At 42.5% G+C, this 20226-nt stretch overlaps 1 protein-coding gene across 2 annotated transcripts in view; it reads left to right on the forward strand.

Moving 5' to 3' along the window:
* The window catches only part of ccny (cyclin Y), a 33135-nt gene extending 14895 nt beyond the window's left edge, over positions 1-18240 (forward strand). Inside the window, exons 2-11 of one of the 2 annotated variants that reach the window (XM_085762690.1) lie at positions 4665-4739; positions 7069-7103; positions 7243-7266; positions 7809-7909; positions 8008-8043; positions 8921-8978; positions 9422-9541; positions 12298-12464; positions 15065-15227; positions 16370-18240. In XM_085762690.1, the coding sequence (XP_085618816.1) occupies positions 4665-4739; positions 7069-7103; positions 7243-7266; positions 7809-7909; positions 8008-8043; positions 8921-8978; positions 9422-9541; positions 12298-12464; positions 15065-15227; positions 16370-16486 (896 nt within the window). In that variant the 3' untranslated portion in view covers positions 16487-18240. The remainder of the gene's footprint in view (positions 1-4664; positions 4740-7068; positions 7104-7242; positions 7267-7808; positions 7910-8007; positions 8044-8920; positions 8979-9421; positions 9542-12297; positions 12465-15064; positions 15228-16369) is intronic. The other variant, XM_085762691.1, reaches the window with a different exon arrangement.
* The last annotated feature ends 1986 nt before the right edge of the window (positions 18241-20226 follow it).

A 20226-nucleotide genomic window follows, 5' to 3' on the forward strand; every position in this document is an offset into this window, starting at 1 on the left:
AACAGATGGGATATCGCTGTTAAAGGGATAGTTCAACATTTTGGCAAATTGGGCCATTGCCATAACCCCTATAGTCATAGCAGTAGGTTTGTTACCTTTATTTGTCAGTGTAAGCTGTTTTTAGAATGGCGGGGCAGAGCCGTGAGCTGCTCAGAGCTACGCTACAGAGGCTCATGGGATTTCTTGGTTTCCCTCATCAAACTCATCAAATACACAATCCAACAACTCCAAAACGCTCTGGTGGACAAGTTGTGACCTGCACATTCACCACGCTATGAGATAATAACGGAACGTTACGAGACAGAGTTGTTTTAGAGGTAAATTCAGAGACTGCTTGCTGAAAAACTTTGATTTGCATGAATTTACCTCTAAAATGGCTTTGTCTTGTAATGTTCCATTATTATCTCAGCGTGGTGAATGTGCAGGTCACAACTTGTCCACCAGAGCATTTTGGAGTTGTTGGATTGTGTATTTGATGAGTTTGATGAGGGAAACCAAGAAATCCCATGAGCCTCCGTAGCGTAGCTCTGAGCACCTCACGGCTCTGCTCCGCTGTTCTAAAAATAGCTTGCATAGACAAATAAAGGTAACAAACCTACTGCTATGACTGTAGGGATTATGGCAAAGGGCCAATTTGCCAAAATGTTGAACTATCCCTTTAAGGTGAATCTTCACATGGAAGCTTCTTTGGCTCCTTCTTATCTCTCTCTCTTCAAATGAAAACACAGCAGCTGTATCCTGAAGTGGTAAATGGCGTAATGCAGATAACATACTTCCACAGAGGTGCGGGGTTAATGCAACAGCACGGCTCGTAATATTTTACAGTCTCCAGACCACCTGTGCTTTTAAACGTGTCCAGATCTGCCCTGCCCCTCCGTCGCACGTTCACAGCTTGTACTGCTTTGTACTTAACAGCAGCCGCCGTGCATGTTAATGGCTCCGTCCCTCTTTCTCCCAATTTTCGAGACGCACTCACACTTTCACACAAGAGTGTTATCAGGCCTGGCTTACAATTTTTATGCAGTGCAGAGGTCATAAAGATTGTGCTCTGATAAGAATCGGATGAAAGCAGCTCAGGATTGATCTCTAGTGAGCAGATAGCAGAGATTCAAGGTGAGACAGTGAGAGTGTGAAGCTCTGGTCCAATGGGGCGGGAGCTTAAATCCACATAACGGCTGCTCTTAGATACTTGACATGCAAACTACAACGAGCGGCTCTGCTTTGGCTTTGCCTTTGTCCCATACGCTGCATTTTCAATAAGTCACACTCACACAGCAGCGAGTCAAGTGTAGCCTACAACACCACGTTCCTTTCAACTTATCTATTTTCAAACACCAGCCACATCTTGTGCTCTTTTTCTCAAACGCTCACACATTTACAAGATGTGCAGCACGAGCACGCTTCTTATCTTTAACCAGTGTGGGTGTATTGTTTGATAGCGGGCTGTTGACAGCCGGGCGGTGCTTGGTGCTGTGTGCTGTGCCATCTGGATCCCCTCAGGCTGCCACTCCAAGCAGGGGCAGCCAAAAAAAAAAAAAAAACAGCAAAGGGGTTTCCTGTCTGGGCTGATGTTGCAACCCGAGGCGACCCTCATCATGACAGGCTCTGAGGAGGGCTTGGTGGGCAGAGAGCCAGAGAACCGGTGAACCGCCAACCGCGCTAATACACATCTTCCTGTTCACAATGTAAAGAGCAGGGCAGGGGGGGGCTGGGTTGGCTGCAGCCGGGTGAGGAGCCAGTGTCAGGGTTTTTGTGGGTCAAATTTGAGGCACAGATGCCACCGGCTCAAAATAGAATTTGCTCAACCTAGTAAAACATGACTATAAATAACCTTCTTGACCCCTAATTAAATAATAATAATAATAATATTATTATGCCACAAATGTCATTTTTACGATTCTTGCATGATTCACAAATTCCACAAACAGATTCTTGTAACGGGGAAAAATGATAGGACCATCTTAGTTTTTGAAGAACGCATACTTAGCATTGTTTATCATTGTCAGTTTAAAAAGAATTAGATATACAAACCTTTCACCTGTAAACAATCACATTTATACATGCAATTCCTCTATTAGAAGTGGGGAAAATGGGTAAAATTCTTAATTATTGTGCTGTATTATGAATTTGGGGGGTTTAGACAACCTGAAAACAACCCACATGAACACATCTGTTCATCCATCCATCTCATTCTCATCCGTTTTATTATCTCAGCACCACCTGGGGGCGATTTCCTCAAATTTGGCACAAACCTTCATTCGGACTCGAGGATGAATTGGTTAGAGTTTGGTCATCGAATGTTAACGTGACCTCACGGGGAAAAAAAAACAAAAAACACACAGATTCTTGGCCACAACTCAAGAATTCACGTCCATAATGCAATTTAACTTTAATGTCTTAATAGGATAATGAAATTATGTAATTTTATAATAACCCAACTGGTCCAAGGTCAAATGCTTCACCGTGACATCATAATCACGCTCCAGCGCTGTATGTAGCTCAGGAACAGGAGCAGAGATTATGATCGTATCTCCTGCAACCTGATGGTTTAGTTACTGTACGATTGTGCTGTTACTGACAAGACAATGCTCAGATGATGGATTTCGTTTGCTCAGGATGGAACGTGGGAATTGTCCTCGGAGAAACGGTGTCTTCATTTATCAGGAGAAAAATACAGGAGGAAGAACAATAGGCCGTGTCCATCTTCTTCTGAGTCCGTCTTTTCATCTTTTTCCATACCCGAGGTGCGTTCATTCAGAGACTCTATCTGTCTTAGATCCACGTACTGACCTATTCCCTCCACTCTTTGTTCAGCCTCCCCTCCCTAACAATGTGTAACCGCCACCCATTACTTCATTTCCTCTCTGCTTCCTGAAATGCAGGAAGTTGGGTGCATTTCGTCTACCTCAGGTTGGAGAAGGAGGGAGGAGGAGGGCAACACCGACTGCACCAAAGGTCACTGACACCATATAGGGAGGGGGGGGGGGGGGGCAGCTTCCTGTCTTAAAAAGCATGACATCATCAGGCAAATAAATCGGTTTCTATGTCGCAGTCCTCCTGTCCGGCATCACTGACCCACCTTCGCTCTGTTGCCGGTTCCCACACACCAATCTTTTATCCAGCGCTGTGTGTCACTTCCTCCTGCATCACGGCTGTGTGTGTGTGTGTGTGTACATGTGTGTGTGCACATTAGTGTCCTTTGAGGCTCTTCAAGTGGCTCTCCAACACAAAAAGACAGTAGTTCAAAAGAGTTTGGACACAATAGCGGTCGCTTGTATGCGTAACCAGTTTCTCTTCTCTTCTCTTCTCTTCTCTTCTCTTCTCTTCTCTTCTCTTCTCTTCTCTTCTCTTCTCTTCTCTTCTCTTCTCTTCCCATCAGTCATGTCATGACTACGTTGTCCTGGCCTCTTTGCCCTTTTTTCTTTCTTTTTCATTATCAGTTTCTCTTCTTCTAATGTTTCAGCCTCATAGCATCTGTTCTCTCTCTCTCTCTCTCTCTCTCTCTCTATCTGGGTGTTGGTCCATCTTGATCCTTCCGGTTTCACTGACATGATCCAAGAGACCAGGAAGTTGCTCATGGGGTCATCACCACCACCACCACCCCTTTCTCTCTCTCCCTCTCTCTCTCTCTCTCTCTCTCTCTCTCTCTCTCATTGTACATTACATTTTCTTTTGGTTTTCTCCTCAGGTTCAGGCTAATGTCATTGTTTTTTCTTTTTCTTCCATTTTAATGTCAATGCTTATTCCACCACTGGACTGGAACATGATAATGATCATAACCTTGTGTCAACACGTTTCATCTGAGGCTGTTCAGGATATTAAATCAACTCACCTGGCCACCATAAAAGTCAAGCATGCCGCGGAGAGGTAGCACCAACCCTGCTGTTGAAACAACACTGTGTCACTATTAACCACGGATATAAACCAACTAAACCACTAGTTTTCCTTTGAATGACCTATTTGTAATTTAATGTAAGGATAAAATTGTGTAACTCCCTTGCATATTATTCTACATGCACCAAATGCTACTTTCATGGTTGTCTCACACATATAGGGTGATTGAACTTGTGTTCGGCAGCACCCGGTGGCCCACAGCTGTACCTGCAGCAGTCAGTGTCACAGTCAGGAGACAGATGTTATCCGCTCCCCGGTGCTCTAAGATCTTTTCCTTCTGATTTATTGCAGTTTCTGTTCACAGCTACTGTCTGATATGATCTAAGGGGTTGATCCTCTGTGGTGTGTGTGTCTATGTTTGTGTATGTGTGTGTGCAGACCAGACAGTGATCTAATACAAATCCATACCTTTCTGCTGTGTTTGTTTAGCGAATCGATTTACAAACCGCTGTTTACCCAACGCTGCTGCTGCAAACCATGAGCTGACAGATTTTTTTTTTTTTCCATTCAGCTCCGTCCATTACAGTAGAGGTGGTTAACCCATGAAGCCAGTATCACATTTTTAACCACAGAGTGAGAGCTCTCACTTCACAGCGTGCTTTCGTTGTCGTTCCAGTCGTCTGCTGCTGCTGCACATACGTTAAGAGGATGATGAACCAGTTGAGCTACTGAACAAACAGTTTGCAGACAAAGTGAAATTACTTTTCATGGTCCATCTTTTTGAGAACTGCCTGTGAGACTCAAGTTTTCTTTCTTTCTTCTTGTTCCAGATCTGCCCATGGAGTATAATCCGTCAGATCACCCCCGGGCCAGCACCATCTTCCTCAGCAAGTCACAGACTGATGGTGAGTTCTGCACATTTTCTCACTTGCAAATGTGTGAAGAAAACAGTTTAAGCAGTATTTCTATCAGGCATGTACATACAGTATAAACCTGCTCAGATTATGTGTATGTGGTCTAACACAGAGTGAAATAAAACACCTACAAGTAACCACATAAACCCACCTGATGCTTTGCATGGAGGAACACATATAGATGCACATCAGAAATAAGAGTGTGTCAAGTCTGATTTCCTGAGTGATTCACACCTTGATGAAATGGCTAACCCGAACGCCCTTTTCCCCACCAACCCTCTCTTTAATTTCTGGCCCTTTCCAGTCTTTTTAAATCAATCGACTTCTACAAAGCTGTGGCACCTGTTGACTGAAGTGATTCAGAGTGGAGTCATACGTGGCAGATTGCACATCAAGCAGCGAGGCAGCTTGCAAAGAAGCAACTCGGTGTTTCAAACTCATTCAAGTCATCAAGAGATGATGACATATGCCTCCTCCTGCTTTGTGGGAGAGTGAGGTGTTCTTCATTGATGGAGCATGCCACAGCTACACAAAAGTTCCCTTGACTAGCGTCCCTTTTTATCCACCATAAAGACTGCAGGCTGCGAGAGTTTCACACCAGCTGCCTTTTCGTTTTCATCGGCTCGTGTGTGTGTGTGTGTGTGTGTGTGTGTGTGTCTGTCGTCAGGCAGAGACACTGAGTCAGAGCCTGCGGAGTGACAGCGATATCACATTTTAATCAAGTGAAATGGGATGATGTCGACTCGAGACCACCTTTTCAGTCCAGATGTAATCTCATTACTTTAGAGGATAAGAGGCTTAATATTGTTCCATTTATACAGAGGCACTGGAGAGAAACTGGTTCGGCTCAAGAGCTTGTTGCCTGGTATTGATCTGATATCAGGGGGCTTTTATTATTGGCCTTACACAGTGCGAATGTCTTTTACCCTGCGTTCTCACCGTGTTGCACGTAAATACCGACACAGGATCACACACACACACACACAATAAGGGCAGTTTTGTAAACACTTGTGCCGCTGTGTCATAAGCAAACATCAGAGACAACTTGGACTTTTGTTTTTCAGTTGCGGTGCCCAACAGGAGAGGTAAGCATGAACGTGTTTGGTCTCGGCCAGTAGGCAGGCACTGCAGTAAAACGCTTAATGTGGTTTTTGGGCTGGACAACTTCCTGTGGTCTCAAGCTTTGTTGTGTATTACTGTACTGGATCTTTGTATTGTCGTCATGTGCCTTCGCTGCTGATTCTCTGTGTGCGTGTGTTTGTGTACTTTGTGGGTCCATTATGAATAGGGCTGCATAGACGACTGAAACGTCACATGATGTCATCTTGTTTTTTCTCACCAGCGGCGCTTGAGAAATCTTGTGTATGGATGGATGTTTACAGTTCTCATCCTGTGTGTAAATAAGAACATAGCAGCATTTTAACCTCACACACATGTCAAGATTTCACAAATAACAATAAATAGCGACTTTGTTTATTTCCCCATGAAAATATGCAGCCCTAATTATGACATAATAGCCTGCTGCTTTTTGCTCGAAAGCAGCACACACAGGGACATGATGTGTATTAGTGTGTGTGTGTGTGTGTGTGTGTGTGTGTATGTGTGTTTGTGTGTGTGTCAGAGAGGTGAGAGACAGACAGTACCAGGATTAGAGGTGCCAGACAGCTGACAACGTCACTGTGTTTGACGCTGCATCTGCTCCAGTTCGCTTTGCCCCCCTTTTTCACCCCAAAGTGTGTTTTCTAAAATCCGAGTGAACATACAGACACACACAAACACACTAATGTATATGTGTGTGTTAGTGTGTGTGTGTGTGTGTATGTTATGCCATATTGAGAATTCCACCTCTCATCCTGGTACGGCAGCTCCATGAATCCAACAAATAGCCGCCTCGGAGCAGAATTAGCAAATGAACTGATTTGTGCGAACACACAGACACAGAGTGAAATGGAAATGGATTAGCTCAAGTGACAATCTGCACTTGAAATAAAACAGCCAGTATGCTTGACTTAATTTGGACTCGCACACAGGCCAAAAATGATGAATGAATGGATTAATTAATTAGTTAGTTAGCTGCGCTCAGTCATTCCCACACATTAAAGCATAATTTCCAATGTATCAGGGGAGAAAGGCGTTTGAGTAAAGCATCAGCTGTGTGGTGAGTGAGAGTGTTCTGCTTTGTTTCATTGGAGGACAAACCTGCACTGTGTATTTGTTTGGGGTAGGGGGGGCACTTTAACCCTGGATCAATGCTGCTCCCTGTCTGTCAGGGTCGGGTACTGCAGCACTGACACCTGTCCCTCCCATCTTTTCTTTGCAGTTCGGGAAAAACGGAAGAGCCTCTACATCAACCATGTGAGTACGACAATAAGAGTTAAAGTCACTATTTATAGCTACTGAAATCTACCCAGTTATTTAGCAGAATAACACAACTGTGATAATTAACGATTGTGCAGATGGTAATTTTTGATGTCTTGTATTTCTTTTTTGCAAGTTCACACACATTTCGGAGAACAAGGTAAAGACCTCAGAATAATCTTTAAAAATTATCCCAATTTACACCCTTATTGATGTGTGTTAGATGCTTAAAAGCTTTAGACATAACGATGAATTATTCTATCATGTTTTGGTGTCGTTCATCTTTGCTCATTCCTCCCTCAAAGAAATGATTCAGTTCGTGTTTGAGAAATTTGCACCATCCAAAACAGTACATCTAAGCTCATGACCTGATAAACTGCTGGTTTGAAATACACCAAGAGAAAAATCAATCTGAAAAAAATCAATCTGTCCAAGAAAAGACAGTTGTGCACTGAATACAGGCTTGAGGGATTCTCCAAAGATGGACTTCACCATAAATGCCATTCCTGCATGCAGCCGTGTCCGACACTGACCGAGGGCAGACAGAATTAGTTTGTGGGTTTACAGGTGCCCTACTTTCCACAGCTTTTGGCAGCAGGTCTGAGCATGACAGAAATAGAGATTGACATGCATGTGTGTTTCTGTGTGTGTGTTTGTTTGTATGTACTGTATGTTTGTTTGTTTGTTTTTTATGAATGGCAGCATCATCCAGGCCCAGTGAGACGGAAGTACAGCTCTTGCTCCACCATATTCCTTGACGACAGCACCGTCAGTCAGCCCAACCTCAAATACACCATCAAATGGTAACTGCATCACTTTCACTGATGAAGCTATTGTCTAATATTATTTAATATTATTATGCCGTGTTTGACTCATTCTCCTCATATCCTTGTCTTTACAGTGTAGCCCTCGCAATATACTACCACATAAAGAACAGGTAAGAGATGTGCTTTTCACTCATTCACTCATTTAAGTAAGCTAAGAAATCTCATGGTTCTTGTTGAAGGCCATAGGAAAAGAAGAATAGTTATAGTTTTATGTCAAAAATAATAATAATGTCCATACTATCACATTTTAAATTGCATATAATAGGGCCATTCATGCACTTTACACTGCACATGCATGTGCTGGTGTAAATAGCATTGCTGTTTATTTGTGAGATGCAGAAAATACCATGAATGAGGAACAGTGAAGGCAGCTGTTGCATTAAAATACAGAGTTTAACTGCACAACAGCTGCCAGCAAAGGCAACAAGGTCAGTTAAGCTTATAATTTGTTTACCATGTTGGATGGTGATGACACCCAAACAGGGAGCAGCAGCGGCTGTTTATGCTTTTTATTTACAGAGGTATTAGTTTTAAGCCATCTGTAAATCAGAACCATTTCAACAAATCTCAACGTCACATACTCAGAAAAAAAACTTGACAAGAAATGTATAAAACATATTATGTAATGTTTAGCTTTACAGATGCTTCATGTAAAGTGTGAATGAACTGAAATGCAGTGCTGTTGAAAGATTTATTTTTATGTGTTTATGTGTGAGTTAAGATCTTGTGGTTTTGACCAATTTTCCAATTGATCTTATTAGACCTGTCACATCCAGTCAGTAGACTGTGATGACTGTAACTGGCAGGAATCTGATGTAAGTCGGTCGCTTGAAGTGCAGACGAACAACTGATTAAACAGGAAACATCCTAGAAGGAGATCAAGTTGTTGTTTTTAATGAAATGAGTTTCACACCGTCTGTTTTTTTCTTGTTTTTTTCTTATTTTTTCTTATCTGATGTTCTTCCCGTTCTCTGTTTGTCATTTCAGAGACGTCGATGGAAGAATGCTGTTAGACATCTTTGATGAGAAGCTGCATCCGCTGTCTGTAAGGCCTCAACCACCGAAGACAAATTTCCATTACGGACACGACTGTAGAGTTGTCAGGATTCATCAACAAAGACAAACCACACAAACTGATGAGCAACAAATGAGCCCACACAGATCAAGTAGTGTGGTGGTGGTGGTGGGGGTGGGGGGGTCTGCCTAGTAATCTCTGGAGCCATCTGGATCATTCAGATGTGTTTTCAGTTGAACTTTTTTTTTTGCAGGGTTTTAATCCAAGAATTTACATAACCACTTTGTAGCTTTGGATAAAGAGCATCAGACAGAGCACATTCACAATCCAAAGGCTTTTATAAGCAAAATTATAAAACTAGCACCTTTTATTTCCATTCTGGCAAACAGTCGGATCAAGATCTGAGCAGCATATTTTGGGTTATTTTTCGTAGCATTTCTTTTAATTTCATTGTGATCTTTTATTCCTTGTAGAAGTCTGAGGTTCCTGCTGATTACGACAAACACGACCCCGAGCAGAAGCAGATCTACCGCTTCGTCAGGACGCTGTTCAGTGCCGCACAGCTCACCGCCGAGTGTGCCATCGTCACATTGGTGAGTGTGTGTATGTGTATGTACGTGTGCATATGTGTGTGTGCATTTCAGTGCTCACACTAGGAGGGAGTGTTGCTTCCTGATTCTCTTTTGCATGTACTCCCTCGGGACACTCACTGTCTCCTCTCTGTTGCTTTCCATGGACTGTTTCCTCCCATTTATTTTTGGACCTCGTTTCGTTGTCGTCGTCTTGGAGTCGCATGAAATGCTCAGTGTGTTCCTCCAGAGGTTGCGTTCTCACAATTGTTGGAAAGTTAAGCGGAGAATAGAAAAAAGACAAAAGAGATTGGTTGGATATGTAGTGCACTTACTTTTCAGGCATCCTTTAGTTCTGCAGGATGCTCAACTGTTCTCCTCTTCACATTTCTTTTTCCTGTTTTTCCCTCCTCCACTTGAAGGGTAATGTTTCTGTAGAATATTATATATCCTTAGTGCTCATTATGTTGTAATTGTAAGTAAGTGTACCTCTCCTTTGGTGCAGTGTAAACTAACTTATATAGAATAATTAACTTTTTATTTAATTTAATGCTAAAGTTTAATTAGCGCTCTCTGTCCCTCCTGCCCCACTCATCTGCTCTGAAACATCTCTTTCCACACTCACGTGCATCCCTGGAGACTGGGAAACGCAGGGTTAATATGAGCGGCTGCCTGGTATTGGGTTGCTCTGCTTCCTGCCAGTTGCACAAATGTGTGAACTACATATATAGGACGTGTGTATGTGTGTGTGTGCATTCATGGCCTGACTAACTTGAATGCAATGCACAATGACACAGGCTTACTTGACTCATGACATGTCTGTATTTATTAATGCCGGTGTAGAGTTGGTCTCTGAAGATGCTGAATGTGTAGTACAGTCGGTGTGTGTGATCACATCGATTTTCTGTTTAACTGAGTATAAGATATAAACTTCAAATCAAGTGTTTGCTGCTCTGGTTTCCCATGGTTATGAATAATAAATGTGATGTAGCTCTCTCTCTTTCTAAGCAAAAAAAATCCCCTGAAAGTAACAGAGATGTCGAATAACAACATGCCCTGTTTCAGTAATTAGTCTGATCCTGATGTTAAAGTTTAATTTCACCTTTTTAACTTTGCCCAGAAATCACAACATGAAATCATTTGAGTTGCACACGACGGCTCCAGATTCTTTGTTGTGCTTGTTTGTATCTCTCTCTGTGCCGTTGCATTCTTATCAGTCAGCGTGTGGGCCGGCTCTCATTTCACAAGGGCTGTCTTCAATATTTGCCGGCGGCTGCCAGAGATGAGTGTATATGTGCTGTGTGTGTGTGTGTGTGTCTGTCGGCAGTCACCGGGCCGCAGCAGAGATAGGTTAGCAGCAGCACCGCCTGCAGGCACGAAGCCCGACCCAGCATGACTCGTCCAATTAGCCACCTGAGCTGTGTCAAAATAAAGATGAAAGAATATTTGCATCCTTTCTCACCAAAACTCACGCTCTTCTCTCACCACACCACAAGGGGCCATTATATTTTCTAGTTATTACATAGTAATAATGATACACATGACCATCCACTTTCTTACAGTGGATTCTGCAGGTTTTTTTAGGTCACACAACACTTGACAGTTGTGCCACTGTGCAGATTCACAGTTGGAGAGCACAGTATGTTCCACTCTGCCATGAGAAAATACTGCATCACTGCAAAGCCAATTATACCGCTGTCCTGTCAACTGAGATGTCAGACTTGAACTATTTAAACTAGTGTAAGGGCTCTGAATTCATGCAGCGCATTTTAGTCATGAAAAAAAAAGAACTGTGTCACTAATCATATGTGGAAAAATGTCTGTAATTCTAAAAAATATTAAATAAATGTTCAGATGTTTAACTTGTCTGTGCTGCTAATTCATAAAATACCACCAGTATTACAGAATGGGAAGTAGATTGTAATATAAGTCATACTGGTTGAGTTTTAATTATTCATATAAATGAATGTAATAACAGAATTTAATTGAAAAACCCACCACTGTGAGGTGTAGCTTCGATTAGCATGCAGCGCCCTGACAAAGCCATAAAATATAGAAGACCATATTCTCTCATAGATTCGACAAAATGATGATCAGTGGATCAGAAGCATCGGCTTCTTGTCCAATTATTGGGAACAGGTGCCTACGGGTTCGGTGCGTTTTGGCGTTCTGTGCACGGTGGGAATTCTGACTACTCAAGGAGAGAGAAAGAGAGAAAGGCAGAGGGAGTAAGGGAGGGTGGAATGGAAATTGGGTGGGAGGCATGATGAGAGATGGAGGGGGTTCGATCCACATGGATATTTTATGAATGCGCTCCAGGGGAGATTTCATCAGGCTCCCTGACATCTTGTTATTGTGGTTTTTACCTGGAGGTGAAGTCGGCAGGAAAACATGAAAGAGTAAAGGAGCGAAAATAAGATTGTATGTAGGAGAGAGAGAGTGTAAGGACATGGATATAATCTTTATTGTGCCATTTACTTGCCTATCTTTTGTGTGTTGTGTAAATGCACAAGAAGAATAACCAAAGATTTCAGGATAACAAGGAAAACACACAGTGAGCGGTTAAACGAGTCGACCCAGCCTGAAGGGGCATCACATTGTCAGCACATAGTCTGATCCTCTCTCCTTTCATTGCAAAAGCTTGTTTGATTCTCCTTCTTCTAATCAATGAGAAGATAAAGACAGAACACACAGGCTTTCTCTGTGATGTCCGCTTCAATTACGTTTCAGAAAGTCGGAGCGAGAGAAACTTACATGTGACGTTTGTGTGTCTGCCTCAGGTGTACCTGGAGAGGCTCCTGACCTACGCCGAGATCGACATTAGTCCTGCCAACTGGAAGCGCATCGTGTTAGGAGCCATCCTCCTGGCATCCAAGGTGTGGGACGACCAGGCGGTGTGGAACGTGGACTACTGCCAAATTCTCAAGGATATCACTGTGGAGGACATGTGAGTACTAGCTGCACAAACAACATTATAATACATCTGCATATTGTTGATACGCAGGGAGTCAAAAGTGAACACATGATGTTCCTGATATGTAACCTGATGTCTTGTGTTAACGAGTATTTCTAAAAACACCAGAATCACCTCTGCTGCAGGGAGAGAAAATGTCTGATTGTGAGGTGTTGATGCTACAACATGTGCTCACACTTGGAAACTGGGTGGTATTGGAATAAAATGAGCTGAAATCAACAGTAATCACTTCGTTTTTTCTTTTTTTGGGGGTTTGTTTTTCTTTCCTGCTCTGTGGAAGCGGTCCGCTGCAGCACTGAGAGAGAAATGTCTGGAGAGGCTCCATCACAGCAGCAGCAGCTCCTCTCTCTCTCTCCTGATCTGAAAAGAAAAAAAGAAAACAGTGTCTTGTGTGGGCGGTGCAGATTCACATGACTGAATATACCATACGATGGTTTAAATAAATTAGCATAGGAGCAGAAGTGTGTTGCATGGCATATTTTCAGAGACCAGACTCTAGGTTGTGGATACGGCTGCTGCCTGTACAAGTTTTATTCTGTGATTCGAGCTGCTTCAAACTTACATTTTTTAAATAGCTCTGTTGCTGACCTGACTGCAGAAGTTATCTCGGTTTCAGCCTTTGTTACTCTTAACGACTCCACTTGTCTTCACCTCGGCTCGTGACAAACAGTCAGGGTCTTTCTGTGCCCAGAAATAGCCCGAGTCTGAGGGGTCAGCCTGGGTTCAAGAGGTGCTGGTGCTCTGAACATGCTCAGGTCGACCTCTGCCTGTTCTGTCTGACACCTTTGCCTGTCATTTGTTGGCTGGGTCTTAAAAAGCACGAGCTTAGACACACGACGATGGAGGATCAGGATGCCGAAAAAGGCTTGTATCAGCTCTTTTGCAGCTTTCAGGTCAGTGACATTGAGTCATCAGGCTGCTCAGTTCCTCACACTGCAAAAACTCAAAATCTTTCCAAGAATATTTGTCTTATTACTTGTCAAAATGTCTCATTTCTAGTCAAAACTAATCTCTTTCCACTTAAAATGAGACTCATCACCTAAAAATTTACTTGTTTTAGATAATTTTCACTTGTTTCAAACAAATTTTCAATTGAAATAAGTAGGAAAATCTTTTTTTGTGTTTTTTGTGCTTGTAATAAGGAAGAAAAACTTGCTCCTCTATCAGATTTTTCTACTTATTTCAAGTGAAAATCTGCTTGAAAGAAGTAATTAAAATGTGATGAGTCTTATTTTAAGTAGAATGAGATTTGTTTTGACTAGAAATGACATTTTTATTAGAAACAAGACAAATATTCTTGGTAAGATTTTGCATTTTTGCAGTGCAGAGTCTCACAATAAGAGATGCATAGATGAAATGATCAGCATGGTTGCTGTGTGTGATATTTAATGTGATTGTTTAAGATGTTATTTAAGAAGTATGTTGAGCATGAGGAGCCAGCGCTCCATCCTGCTCCACATCCGTCTCAGATCCACAGGAATGCTTGTATTAATCCGAGGGGGGAACGCGACACTGCAGACGTGTTGCCACTGCTGCGACCTCCGACCTCGGCTGCATTCTCACTCTTCTGCACCGGTGGCTGTGTATTCTCGTCCTTGGGGCTCAGATTCACTCATCGGCCGACTGACTGTAATCCACCTGTGTGGGATGCTTTCCCGACAAAGTGCTGCCGGCACCGCCGCCGCTGCTGCCACTGCTGCTGCCACTGCTGCTGCCATGCGCTCAAATGGCAGTTTACTGGACGGTGACTCAGTGTTTGACCAGAGATTTCCTCGCAAGATCAGTTTTATGTCTTTTTAAATCCCCTGCCCTGGAAGCCGGCCCGCTGAAGTCCCCTTTCCACCTATCGGCCCCGTCAAATAGCTGCGAGGGAGTTTAGGAAGAAATATGAGGAGTGGAAGAACGCACAAAGAAACAGATGAGAATAGCTTGAATGAGTTCCACAGCCAGATAAAAAAGAAGCAGTATTATTAGGCAGAGTTTGGCTACAGTGGAGGAGGCTAAATTTAGCTCGTCTGTTGCTGCACACGCCTGTAAATGTGCATGGGCAGGGAGGGAGGGGGGGAACAAAAGGCGAGAAGGAAGAGATGGATGGTGCTTCTTTTCTCCGCAGGTTACGATGCAAAATGAATCGGTCAAAAGAAATGAGATGAAAGCGGCTGTCATGGCGGCGCGGAGGGGATCACAGAGCGTGAGAAAATGCATGACAATAGCATTTTCAAGATGTGGGATTAATATTCTTTCGCGCGCATAATGCTCAGGGCTCCGTTGCTTAGGTATCATTCCCCGTCATTATGAAGAAAGGCTTATGTTGTGGTGGGCGGACTGGGGATTTACTCGGTGCCTATGCATTGGCAGCTTACCAGGCAGGATGACACCCTCCGTCTGAGGTGATGGATCTGCCAGGAGTATCCTCTCTCTGTCTCCTTCCCCTTCAGTCTCCGTCTACAGGATTTCTTTGTGGACTCAGCCTCGCTAACTTAGTTTCCTAACTATATTTAAAGCATTTCTCACCTCACACCTCCTCTCTCCTTCTCTTTCTTTCTTTCTTCCTTTCTCTCCGTCCGCTGCAGGAACGAGCTGGAGCGTCAGTTCCTGGAGCTGCTGCAGTTCAACATCAACGTACCGTCCAGCGTTTACGCCAAGTACTACTTCGACCTGCGCTCCATGGCCGAGGCCAACAACCTCAGCTTCCCCCTGGAACCTCTCAGCAGGGAGAAGGCCCAGAAACTAGAGGTAAGTAGTGCAGTGAGTGCACACACAAACGCACACTAAAAAACGAAAGCAAACTTTTGATTTAGTCGAGTTGGGGTCATACAGAAAATGTACAAAACAAAAAGCCCAATTTAATGTTGCGTGACAATGAAGCAAGGCCATCTGGGTAATTAGTATTTTTGAGCAACAAGAACACACATGCACACACACACGAGGATAGGATGTAGGACTGTGTTGCTGTGTAATTAGCTTCACTGCCGCAACATCTGTCTCTCTCCTCCGTGTCCCCGTGCCTCGCTGCAGTCGGCGTTTGAATCTCAGCCACAGTCGTGGAGCTGCCGGATGCGCCTGCCCGCCCGCCCGCCCGCTTCTTCTCCTCTATTCATCTAAAATAGACCACAGCAGACATGTTGACATTTCACAGCTTTAATTAACAACATTAATCGTGGCTTCAGCCCATCTTGTTTTTCTTGTACCGCGCGTGATGTCTCACTTCCTCTCCGCAGCTCACCTGCTTTTCCTGCCGTGAAAAGGCAAAAATGTCTGCTGTGAGACGTTGTAGGCCACAACATATGTTACAGGTCTAGATGTACAGAACGAGCACCGGTTGCTCTGTGACACCACACAGGTGTTTTCAGGCTGAAGCTGGGAACAGATCCACGTGGATTTGTTTGGTTTTCCATCAGTGTATTGTCCTGCTATGGATGCAACAATCAAGAGTGAGGGAGCTGCCAATCAAGTCAAACATTTACCTATCTAATACTTAAATTTAGGATTAGGCAGCTTTTTATACTTCCACTATTTGTAATACAAATCAGATTTATTCAACATTGTTTTTAGGATTTGCCTAACCTCTTGTGTTATAAAGACAGTCAGCACCACCTGACTGCAGCGGGAACTTAAAAATAGCTTCTTTAAAGCTGACGATTTCCAGTGTAAGAGCTGCAACAAGGCTCCTCGTTAATGCTTTATAAAGGCTTTTTGGAAAAAGTTCATCATCTCAATTTAACAGAACAATGGATGTGGTTGGATCTTTTTTTTTTTAAAATACTCCTGAATGCTTAAAGACAATAATCACACAAGATCAAATGAGAGTAAATGACGAGCTTGTTTATCAGTCCTCTTCTCCTCCATTTAAACCTCTGTTTTGTTCTGACTTCCAGGCCATCTCACGGTTGTGTGACGACAAATACAAGGACTTGAGGAAACAAGCGAAGAAGCGGTCGGTGAGCGCAGACAACCTGGTGGTGGTGCGCTGGTGTCCGGCCATCATTTCCTAACACTGGGCGCCGGCAGCACGCAGCAGAGGAGTAGAGATAGACCTGTCAGACGTACTGTTATCTCTGCAGACAAACCGAGCCGGCAGCAGTCCTGTGGATCAGTGGGTCTGTCTGGAACACACACACTTTCTCTCTCTCACACACACACACACACACACACACACACACACATGCACACACTTAAACACAATTGGGCACTTTTTGCAAGTGTGATTGCACCCTCCCGGGGTTGTTGTACATAAGAGAAGTCCCACTGGCTGCCTGCACTGAAACCAGACGGAGCTGAGCTGAGCTGAACCAAACTCAAGTGTGTGTGAGTGAAAGATTGTTGGAACGATCACCCCGACTGCAGAGGAGAGGACGAGGCCAAGCGGAAATGCAGCTGGGATTATAAAGAGACAGTTTGATGTTGGGGAAAAGAAAAAAAAACGGGAACAAGTTGAATGCGAAATACAACTCATGACAGTGGCGACGGTGTTCTGTGATTCCCTTTGAGGCTCCACCGGCGTGTACGGTTGATTTTGCGGAGGCCTGTACATTCCTTTTTAATTTTAATCTTCTGGCTCGGTCTTAGCTGAAGCATGCCATCACTTTCTGACAGCTTGCAGGCACATCTAAATTTTTTAAAAGCGCGATTCCTCAATTTATTTAGTGTTTTTTGTTGTTGTTCCCCTTCTGTTTGTTTTTCCATTCCCATCCAGTAGAGAAAACCTCAAGCACAAAAGAAGAGATGCGTACAAGTACATTCCTCCTGTAAGTTTCAGTGATAACTACAGTTTATCAATAAATTTGACTGGACTTGCATCGATCATCAACCCCCCGCCCCGTCACACAGAAAACAAAAACACTTTTTCACTGTAGCCGTTTTTAAATGAAGTTCTCAAAAGAGCAATTCAGTGTTTAGCTCAAGGCCGCTTTTGCTGGGACCTGGGAATTCAACTCCAGTCGCAGAGCGGTTCGTCTCACAGCGAGGCCGTCCCCGCCACCATTCAGATACAGCTGTTCAAATAAAGCAATACTCATGCATCACTTTGTTGTTGGGTTTCAAACACAATGAAGCATGTGCACTTGGGAGAAGCCTGACTGGAAGATGTGGGGGTCCACTGATCGGAGACAGATGTGAGACATACTGTAGAGCTTCTGTTGTACTTTATTCACTGCCATTGTCCTGACCTGTGGTGCCTGTAATAAGCTAGTTCAACACTTCTCCCCCTTTCTACCGGAGGACAAGAACAATATCTGAAGTATTTTTTCTTTAACATTTTTGTACGGTTCTTCCAGCTAACAAACAAACAAACAGCACAATTGGATTATTAACATCTAGAAGCCACTATAAAGCATGATTCTTCAGGGTCGTTTGTGTTTTGTTTTTCTGTGTTTGTTTTGGAGAGGACCTAAATGAATGAAAAATCGCATTAAGTGACAATTCAGACACTGCTCACAAAAAGAGAGATTGTAAAAAAAATTGCTAAATTGTCTCTGTACAGTGTAAATACAGTGCCAGTGTGCAAATCTGTAGACTGAAGTTGTACTGTAAAAAAAATAACACAAAAACAAGAAAAAAAACAGAATGATGTTAGAATATTTATATTGGATCAGTTTTTACTGAACGTGCGGGGGGACGGTTAAATAAGAGAAGTATTAAGATTTAAATGGGAGACACCACTGAAGATTTGTTTTCTGTCTGTTTCCTTGTTTTGATGTTTCTGCGCTGCAGAAAATGCCAAGTTTTTATGTGTTACATACTGTATATGGTATATAGATAATACAAAAACAATTCAGGCTCGTTTTGTTATTCCTTGTCTTTTTTTTAAGATTTTTTTTTTCATTCCTACTCTGGAAACTTTGCCACATTCATATGTTTGTGATTAATAAATCTTGCTCCATACGGAGGCCTGAAACTGACAAAATGTAGTAACAGGATTCAAGAGAAGTCGGAAAATGTAACATCACTAAGGATTGGACTAGGATTGATGTTAAAATCATTAAAATGGAGAAACCACATTCATAAAGCATTAAAGCATTATATCACCTCTTCTTTATCTTTCACCAGCTCATTCTATGGACTTGGTGTCTGTTCCTTATTTTACTTTTCCCAATACTACCTTCTTGGTAAAAGAAACAGATAAAGCTGAGCATCTACCAAGACCAGAAAACAGAAAAGTGAACAAGTTGGAAAATGAATCAAACAAAAGTTTTTGAAAGATAAATAAATATGTTTTTAAATTATGTGATGATGATCTAATAAGAAAAAAGAACAAAATTTTAACAATAATATCTTAATAATAAGCTTTTACAACATTTTGTCAGTGTCTGGGGCTCTACAGTGTTTTTCATTTACTAAAAGATAAGTGAAAAGGCCATAAACAGTTTCTATTCATGAACAAATCATATTCCCTTTTTTCGATATTTCTTAAATCATAAATAGGAAATTACACAGGAATGTGGTAATGGGTGAACATACAAAATATCTGAAGTGAATTGGTTTAATGAAATCTACTTTTATATGAAAATGAGTCGATTAAATTAAAGTTTGAAGTAATTGTTTTTATTATATACACTTTATAATAGCGGTAATTTGCCTTATGATCAGCTGGACTCACACTAATCTCCACGACATCAGTGTACGCTTAACAAATTTCACAACAAAACCTGGAAATGTCGAAAAAAAACATTTTTTAAAAAACAAAAACAGCTTATTATTGCATTTTTCTTTCTTTCTTCAAACAATTTAAAGGTTTAATCCAGATGTGACATCAGATTATTTAGTTAATTCCTTCCACGTCTGTGATTTTAAAGTCACATCCTGTCAAACTACGAGAGAATCAGTCAGTCTGCCATAAGGGACAGAACTGAACCAAAGTCGTGAAGAAATGAAGGACGTGCCGCTCTTGCACATGGACTAAAAAAATGAAAAAGGAGCTGGGACTGGGAGAGCGAGCTTTTGGTTCTGCATGGTGCTTTAGAGAACGAGTGAGTGGGAAAATAAAAGTGTCTTTAGGAAAGTCGCTGTTGTGAGTTCAAACTGTTAGAGGTGTTCAAAGATTGTATATCCTATTTATTGTATGGATGTGTGCATACAGCCCTGCGGCGGTCTGGTGAGCGTTGATGTGATGGATGAGTCCTGAGATGGAGAAGTTACTCCCCCCTCCCCTGCCCCGACAGCAGAGACCTCGGGCGTCATGGCGACGTCCTGTCAGCTGGTTACTAGGTGTGTGTGTGTCATAGCCTTGTGCACTGAACTCTACCTCTGCATAGAGTTTTACTTTTCTCATGATTTTTTTTCTTCCTCTCTCTTCAATGGCAGTTTTTTTTTGGTTTGTTTTGTTTTTTTGGATTTTACAAATTCAGCTTTGATCATGACGGTTTCCTGTCCTAACGTCAGTCAACTGCTGTAGCTGTGACCTTTTCATTTTGTGTTCGTTTTGTTTCTCCCATCGATATTTTCAACAAGTCGTACTGTGTTCTGTTGTTATTGTCGGTGTGTATTGTTTCCTTTTTTAGTGAGTCGGTCACTTGTTCCTGTTCTCAGTTTGCCAAACTCAGATCTCTCTCTTTCTCTCTCTTTCTCTGTATGTTTTCTATTATGATTTAAAGAACTGATCCCAACTCTTCTACTCTGAAGCAATGTTTAGAAAAACCTGTGCAAGAATTAAACTTTAAAAGCTTGCAATAAACCAAGTGTACGTTTTGGTGTTTTTAACGCTTTAACACACACCATGCATGGTTGTCGCCACAAA

This window comes from Trachurus japonicus, chromosome 20 (assembly GCF_045865225.1).
Source record: "Trachurus japonicus isolate A0001 chromosome 20, Traja_1.0".
NCBI classification, from domain to species: Eukaryota; Metazoa; Chordata; class Actinopteri; order Carangiformes; family Carangidae; genus Trachurus; species Trachurus japonicus.